This window comes from Ursus maritimus, unplaced genomic scaffold (assembly GCF_017311325.1).
Source record: "Ursus maritimus isolate PB19 unplaced genomic scaffold, ASM1731132v1 scaffold_31, whole genome shotgun sequence".
In the NCBI taxonomy this organism is placed as follows: domain Eukaryota; kingdom Metazoa; phylum Chordata; class Mammalia; order Carnivora; family Ursidae; genus Ursus; species Ursus maritimus.
The window spans coordinates 29,990,966-29,999,577 of NW_024425675.1; the positions used below are offsets into that span (position 1 = coordinate 29,990,966).

At 55.1% G+C, this 8,612-nt stretch overlaps 1 protein-coding gene across 1 annotated transcript in view; it reads right to left on the reverse strand.

Moving 5' to 3' along the window:
* The window catches only part of LOC103673987 (phosphofructokinase, platelet), a 54,324-nt gene extending 53,948 nt beyond the window's left edge, over window positions 1-376 (reverse strand). The window contains exon 1 of the mRNA XM_040645468.1: window positions 214-376. Coding sequence (XP_040501402.1) covers window positions 214-325 — 112 coding nt within the window. The 5' untranslated portion in view covers window positions 326-376. The remainder of the gene's footprint in view (window positions 1-213) is intronic.
* Between the last annotated feature and the right edge of the window lie 8,236 nt (window positions 377-8,612).

The window sequence follows — 8,612 nt, forward strand, 5'->3', positions numbered from 1 at the left end:
GCTGCACCGCCCACTCCTGCCCCGGAAGGTACCCCTGCGGTTCCCGGGCCCCGGGGTTTCTCCCCCACCCTGCTCTGATCCGCAGGACCCCCTCCTCCTCGCTTCTTCCTGGGGCTCCCATCGCTTGTCCCCGCTAGCCCCGGGTACCCCATCCCTTCTTCCCGGTCCCTCCTCCCATCACTTATCCCCCGGCCCGGTCAGGCGGCCGCGCACCTTGGGCATCCCCGCCGCTGGTCAGCACTCCGATGGCCTTGCCGGCCCCGGAGAGGTGCTCCAAGCACTTTCGGAAGAAGACCTTGCGGTTGGCGAGATCGTCGTCGTCCATGGCGAGCAGGCCGAGACAGTGCTGGGGCGGGTGCTCAGCAGGCAGTGCCCCCGCCCGCGCCGCAGCGACTTAGAACCGTCCGCCCCGCCCGCTCGGCGCGCGCCAATGGGCGGCCAAGGGCGGGCTCCAGGACGCGGGGGCCGGCCGGCGGGACGGGCGGGGCTGGGGCGCGCCACCGGCCAGTCGGGGAGCTCGTCGGGTGATGGGGCATCCAGGGTTGGGGAGCGCCGCAGTTGGGGGGGGGAGGTACGAGAGGAGCGGGAGCTTCCGGCGCCGAAGGTGGGCGGGAGTAACGTAGAGGGGGAGCGCCACAGGTGGGGGTGGGGGGAGCTGATGGTCGCAGAGAGGGAGTGCTGCAGGCGGGTGCAGCGCTGGTGGGAGGAGGATCAAGCAAGGTCCGCTAGGGAGCACCCAGGGGGAAAGAAAATCATGGCAGGTGGGCGGAGCATCTTAGATGGGCGGGATCACAGCAACTGTGGGAGCATTGCGGGTGGCGGGGAGCGCCGCAGGTGGCGGCTGTATCCCGGTGGGAGGAGCCTCGCAGAGGGCAAACGTCATGGGCACTGGGTAGGGAAGGGAGCAGGGAGCATCCCACGTGAAAGGGAAAAGCACCAGAGGTAGGTGGGAGCTCTGCAGGTGGGAAAAAGCACCAGGGGTAGGGACGCGTGTTGGAGAGCGCGCAGCAGGTGGCGAGCATAGTACCCCAGGTGGGCGGAGCATCCTGGTGGGCGGGATCGCAGAGTGGGAGGGAGCGCCACAGGTGGGGGCGCGGGGCCAGCGGCTGCTAAGTAGACAAAACCCCAATGGAAGCCCTCCCCGCAGGATTCCTCCCAGGGCGGTGCTCGGAACCGCGGGCGCCCCAGCTCTTTCTCTGGCTCCCCTAGGTTTCACCTGCGGCTTGGGGTTGGGGGGACGTGCAGCGGATCCTCCAGCTGGTGGACAAAAGTGGGCATCGCTGGCTGGCGATGACCAAGCCCTGGGCCTGCCCCGGGCTAGAGGAGGAGCAGGAAGTGACCGCGGAGATGGCCTTAGCGACACCCTCCAGCCAGACCTGGTTGCAGAAAAGCCAGTGGAGCGGGTAGAGGGCACAGGAAAGATTTGGCGGGGGAGATTAGACCTAAGTTCTTATCTGAGGAAACCAACTTGTTCTTGTGTTGTCAGCCAGAAGCTCCCACGGCTCTGCTGGGAATCTCCAAACCTAAAACATTCATATCCAGTATCATCGGGTGAAGGATGAACGACCAGCCAACTTTTCACAGAGCTCAGCTCAATGCCAGTTACCTGCTTCGGATACGGAGTCCGGGCCCTTTCAGGGGCCTAGGGTCACCAGGCACCCAGCACTATGCTTGGAGTGCAGGTTACCCCAAGAAAAGAGTTTCAGAAATGCCCCGCCAGCAGTTCACGGTAGGGGTGGCACCGTGCCTCAGCCTACAGATAGAGGCTCAATGAATGTTTGTCCTGTGGACGCAAGAGGGAAAAAGAGCTCAAGGAAAGACTTGCTGAGTTAACCCAGAGAAGTCTGTAACAGCGACACAAACAAGCTGTCTACCTAGGGCCACCCACCCCGAAGATGGAGGTACCTGCATTTAGGTGCTTGCCTCCTCCCGGCTGCACGTGATCCTCCAGCTCATCTCTCTGAGCATCAAAAATTTACTGTAAAAGAGAAAAATACCCGCCTTAGGCAAGGCTGGAGGTCTGACCTCTCCTGGCCAGTATTATCGGTGAATCCCTCAATCCCACGGTCATCAGAATCACCCTGGCTTGGTTTTTCCCAGCCCCACCAGAAGCACTGAAGTCCACCTTTGGCATGCTGCCAGGGAATATATATATATTTTTAAAGATTTTGTTTATTTATTTGACAGAGAGAGAGAGAGAGCACAAGCAGAGGAGCAGTAGGCAGAGGGAGAGGGAGAAGCAGGCTCCCCGCCGAGCAGGGAGCCAGAAGCAGGCCTCAGTCCCAGGACCCCGGGGTCACGACCTGAGCCAAACACAGATGCTTAACCCACTGAACCACCCAGGCGCCCCGGAATACATATTGTTAACCAGCTCCCCGTGTGTTCAGATGATTGCAAAGCCTGAGAGTGACTGCTGGAGTGAACTGGGCCTGAGCCGCACAGGGGCTGCTGGCAAGGGACACTGGGCCTCGTGGGGGGTGGTGAGCAGCTGTTCTTCACTCTCTCAGGGCAGGGGAGCCGAGCCAGGCTGCACCCAGAGGCCCTGCACCCCCAGCCTAGGATCTGTGCTCTAGAATCACCCACTCCTTCCTCGAGCACCCTACACTTGAAACATTGGTGCACACTGAATTTTATCTCAGCCGAAAACCCTTTAACTTCTTATACAATTGGTATTTTTACAACGTAAAGTCAGAGATTGGCCATTTGTCATTGAATTGCCTGTAATATAGACAACAAAGGATATAAACGGAGTCCAAACATGACAACGGGTTAAATAAATTATGGTGAAAATATATACTGGAATAGTTTTAAATTGTTGTTACTATTATGAGCATAAACATTTACTGACATGGAAATATGTCCTGGATATATCTGTAAGAGCCAAATACAGTGAGCCCATGCGTGTGCGTGCACACATGTGTGCATATATATGTAAACAGATCTAGATATTTCTATTCTCTTTCTTTTGCTTATTATGGGTATTCTCTTATCCTGCAATGAACAAGTATTTTTTGGAATAAATTTGTGATAGTTAATTAAAAATAATAAGGTTGAGAATCATCAGACGTCCACGGTTCTGTCTATTTTGCGAAAGCTAAGGTCTATGTATGCAGCGTTGTGGCTCCCATCGCCATCCCCCAGCTGCACCCCGGAGCTCTGACCCATTGCTTGGGGTATCAGAGTACCGTGTACAGAGACCGCCAGCTAATAGAGACGGAGCCCTCTCCTTTCTTCTTCTTTTGCAATCTGTATGTTTTAATAGTTCTTCAAACCCTTCCACTGGATGGTTTTGGTGGGGTTTGGTTTGTTTGTTTGTTTAACTTTGGCCTTAGAGGAGAATCTCTGATACCAGAAGGGACAATTCCCTGCCCCGTTGACTTCAGCGCTTACCTCCAGCAGGACAGGACATGTACGCTAGCTCTCCATTGCTGCCTACAAATTACCCCAAACTTCTGCCACTCATACCAGCACACACTTACATCACAGGAGGAATTATCCCAGGGTCAGGAATTCAGGCAGGCTTTGCTGGCCCCTGCCCAGAGCCTGCCCGGGCTGCAGCCAGGTGTGGGCCAGGGTCTGAAGGCTCATCTGAAGGCTCCGTGGGGGAAGGGTCTGCCTTTGCACAGACTCCCATGTTGCTGGCAGGATTTGTTTTCTTCAGGGCTGCTGGACAGAGGGTCCTGGTCCTTCCGGCCTGCAGGCTTTAACTCTGCCCCTCATCTGGGCAATTTCCTTCCTTTCCAGCCATCAGGCTAGCTGTGAGCTAATCTGCAACCACACCACACGGGCTTGCCTTTCCCACGTGCCCCGCGTTCCCTCTCCTTCTTCCTAGAATTTGGAAAGTCCACACACCAATGGTCAATCACCCACTAAAGCAGGGAAGGCCACCGCACCCCTGCCTCCCCGGACCAGTTGTCCTTCAGTGTCCTTGTCCAAATTTAAAAATAATGCTGCTCTGCATCTAACAGCTAACCTGTTATATATAGAACAGTTGGACGCTTTCCAAGACCTTAATGCAGAATCACATTGTCCAGGGCCAATGAGAATTGGGGGGAAATGGAGAAGACGGTCTCACTATTTCTGCCAAGTATGTGGCTGTTCGGAGTTCTGACTCTCTAGGCATCTGCATCAGTAACCTGGAGGCCCTCACTGAGGAACTTTATCTCCTCCATGGCACGTTGGTGCAGGTTGACTAATGGAGACTTCCCTGTCCTTCCAGCACGGTTACCGTAACAGGAGGGGGCAGCCCTGCGTGCGCCGCACGTGGCGCGTAAGTGGAGGGGTTGGTCTGTTCTCTCCCAGGAACGTCATCTGAGCCTTCCCGTGCTTGCTCGTGCTTCTTTCCTCAGAAAGCAGAGGGAAAGCGAAGGGCTGTCGTGAAGAGTAAGATATAGAGAGATCTCCCAGTTAGAAAAGGAAACGGTGATTCCAGCCACGTGACAGTGATGGCTACCTTCAGGAGCCGAGCCGGAGGTCCGGTTCCACATTGCTCTGGGTGTGTCTCTGGATAACGTTAGCATTGGAGTCCAGCGCCTCAGAGAGGCGGACTTCCCTCCCGGACGTCCGATGTCCCGCGGGGGGAGGTGGGGGCTCAGCCAGCCCACTGAGGGCATGAAGAGACTAAAAAGGCAGAGGGAAGGAGAGTTTGCTCTCTCCGCTTGACCTGGGACACCTGTTGTCCTGCACTCCTGGTCCTTGGCTTTTGGGTTTGGACGAGAATCGCACCACCGGCTTTCCTGGACCTCCAGCCTGCACGTGGGACATCACGGGACATCTCAGCCTCCGTAGCTGCTGAGCCAAGTCATATGAGCAACCTCCTCATATGTGTATAAGTATATCCCATCGGTTCTCCTTCTCCCCAGAACCGGGACTCGTCCGTCCAGCCAGGTTCAGGACATGTTCTGTGTTAGCCGAAATGCTAAATTTGAATGCGGGTTTGCACACCGCCTATGCAGACCTGTGTCCGCTGGGGGCACCTGAAAGTTCGGGTTTATGATGCCTGGTTCTCATGGCTCCTTACATCCTACCAGAGCTGAAATGATTCATGGCTGAGGCGTTCAAGGGCAAACAGTCTGAAATATCTGAGAGCCAAGCTAATAACAATAGCCTGTTTCCAGTTTGCAAACGGGCACGCGGGCCACACGTGTGTCAGAGGCACATGCCAGCATCCAGTGAGCGCTTTTGACATTTTGGGGGTGAACTTTCTGAGATTCTGATGTAAGCCACAGACCTTTTCCTCTGCCCAAAAGTACATATACGCACGTGGAACCAATGCAAGATGCGTACAGTTGCGGGAAATCCCAGGCCTGGTGAGCGGCCAGGGCCGGCCCAGGGCTGACGGCTGGAGGGCAGAGCCGTGGTCCCAGGCCCCCAAGGGGCAGACGTCTCTGACTCCTGCGTGGTCTCCGGCTGGCCACCTGCAACTCCTCTTATCTTAGGCCAAGCCAAGCTGGTGGCATTTGAGCCCAGGCCAAATGGGGACTCAAGGTCTTGGGGACAAAGCCAGTGTCTTGGGCCTGAGTCTGTTGCCACCTTGGCCATTTGTGCTCAGACCGCCCTCCCGTCCCCTGCAGCCTGAGAGCCACTTCAGAGCTCCATGTTTCTCCCGCTGAGAGGGGGGCATGGGAACGCTCCTGGGGCATGCTATCCTTTTACGAACCCTCTCCAGCCCAGTGGGCATTCACTTAGGCCTCTCTTCCTCTCTTTGGAGGCACTTAACAGTGGAGCACGGCTGACGGTCTCTGCCACCACGGGGCGTGCTCTGGGCACCTTCCTGGTGACCTGCTCACCCCTCCTTGAGTGGGGTCCCTCCTCGCATGGGCCCTGACTGGCAGCACACACAGGGGCCCCGCTCCCGTTTCCCCGGCACAGCACCCGCAGGTCACGTAGGGGTTTACTGCCCTGGGCACAGCGCCCCCCCCCCAGCTCCGCGCCCCTGGCCTCTGCTGGCCCCGGTGAAGGGCCATTTCTGGGGCCATTCGCTCACCATGTGGGGAGTCAGCTTCTTCACCTAGGAGACTGGAGGGGTGCAGCCAGAGAGAGACAGAGACTGGGAGACGCACGCAGGCAGGCAGGGAGCGAGCAGAAGCCCACCCTGCTCAGAAGCCCACCCTCCGGCAGCCGCCTTCCCGACCTCCGCTGTCTGGGCACGTCTCCCTGACCGTCAGCAGCTGTCTGCCCAAACCACCAGCCAACAAGAAAGCGTTTGAAGCCATTAGTCCACTTGTTCTTGTTTCTCAGCTGTGATAAAGGATGTGGTGCTATTTCCTAAACCATCCCCGCACCCCCAAACCTTCTCTCTGGTGGGGTCAGTTGCTCTTCATGAATTCGTGTGAAGATAGGCTACACTTACCATCTCCTGGGATCAGCACGCTTGGGGTCCCTTCCCTCCCAGCTTCAGCGAGAAGACTATACTTTAGCTCTCACTTGGTGGCACATAAAACACCAAATAAGCATCATAAATGTCAAGGTCTGTCCTTCCGTCCAAGTGTTAGTCCGTGTTTTGCTTTCATTACCCTGGGTTAGGGCCGCCTGGCTCCTGTGTCCCAGAGATTTCTGGAAGAAAAAGCATTCAGGAAGCCCTGATTAGTCCCACTCAGTCTATCAGATAGGAGGTCCCCCCTGGCATCAGGAAGGTGGCATGTTCCCAAGGCCGGGGAGCCAAAGATTCAGTCCAGGGGCACCTGGGTGGCTCAGTCGTTAGGCGTCTGCCTTCGGCTTATGGCGTGATCTCGGCGTTCAGGGATCGAGCCCCACATCAGGCTCGTCCACTGGGAGGCTGCTTCTTCCTCTCCCACTCCCCCTGCTTGTGCTCCCTCTCTCTGGCTGTCTCTCTCTCTGTCAAATAAATAAATAAAATCTTAAAAAAAAAAAAAAAGATTCAGCCCTGCTCATGGCAGTTCATGGAAGAGCTCTTAGAGTATGGACAGTCACCTGAATGTCACAGCCTTTACACTGCAGGTGCAGGGAAACAGCTGCAACCAACTGCCTTTACACTGCAGGTGCAGGGAAACAGCTGCAACTGACAGCCTTTACACTGCAGGTGCAGGGAAACAGCTGCAACCGTGGAAGAATCCACCTTGATTCCTTCCAGCCTTGCCTGAGGCTTCTCTCTCTGTCTTCCCTTCACGTGGGGCTTAGGCTCCTCTTCCCAACTCCCCACTAAGCTGCTTTTGCATAAGCCCCCAAGAAAAAAAGTCTTACGGTTACATATAGTTAACCTACAAATCTTCCAGATTCAGGAAAAAAAAAAAGAAAAAGAAAAACATTCACAGGCATGGGAGTTTTCACCAAGATGAGGGCAGATCACTCCATATCCCACAAATTGACCCCACGATTTTCTGTTCCTGGCCTGAGCTTGTGACACTCTCCCAGGGCACCCATGAATTTCCCATCCCTCCTTCAAGGCGCAACTCAAAAGCAGACTCAGCTATCTCAGTCCCCCGTCCCTTCTAACTGACCACATGGGCCGGCCCAGGGAAAGAAGACACCTCCCAGGCTTCTTTGTTGATCTGCCTGGCTGTGTGACTCTATTCTGGCCCAGGAAATGCAAGTGGGATGGGGAGAACTTTCAGAAAGACTGCTTAAAAAGAGTCAAACTACTAGTCTTTTCCCTTTTCTTGCTGCTTGGAATGCAGATGTGATGGCAAGATCCAAGTCACTACCAGGGAGCCTGAGGCACTCTAGAAGATCCTCAGAAAGACAGCAGAGGGAGCTACCGCGTGGGGTGGGGGACGGCGGATTGCCTGTCTTCAGATTCCTTTGATGGAAAAGGATAGACCTTGATGTGTGTAAGCTACTCTGAGCTTGAGTTTTCTGTTCTGTGAGCTGAACCTGACCCTCCCTGGCATACACCTCCTGCTGGTATTTTAGGCTGATCTGTCAGGCCACTGTGTCCTCCCAGGAACTCCTAGAGAGGAGAAGGGGCTTTTAGGATCACATAACCCATCTTCCTCATTGGATAAATGAGGGCGTGAAGGTGGAGGTTGGGCGGGGGGGAGAAAATGGCTCTTCAGGCGTAGAACGCGATAGCTTCCATGGCCTCATCTCTTCCTTGCCCTCTGGAATTGCTTAAGGAAGGCTGAAACGGACGCTGACCACTGACGGGGGCGCCTGGGCGGCTCGGTTGGTTGAGCATCAGTGGGACCTGCTGATAGAGGGGGATTTAGTAACTGAACAACAGAACGCAGTGTCTCCCCCTCCATGTTTTGCATGTGAAAGAACAATATAGAAGCCCCGCCCCCAATGCTATTACCAGGTAGAATTATTTTCTATCTAATTTCTTTTCTCAGTATTTGCCCTTAAACTGAGCTCTAGGGGCCCAGTGCCATCTACTTTTAATGCCAGTAAAAGAAATCCCAGAACATCTTTAAACAAAAGTCTAGTTTTAGTTATTTTATTATCTAGTATTTTAATTCTTTCCTATCTTTTGGCTTAAAGAGCCTCAGACAGAGGAGATGTCCCTGCTGCAGCTACAGGTGGGGGGAGAGAAGGTTCTTCCCACAATCAAGTGTATCTGTTAAGCAGACACTAGCCAGGGACTTGTCTGTGGCTCCGGTGGCCCGGCCTCCGCGTGCAGGGCCGGAAGCAGGACTGTGACACCTGCGCCCGGA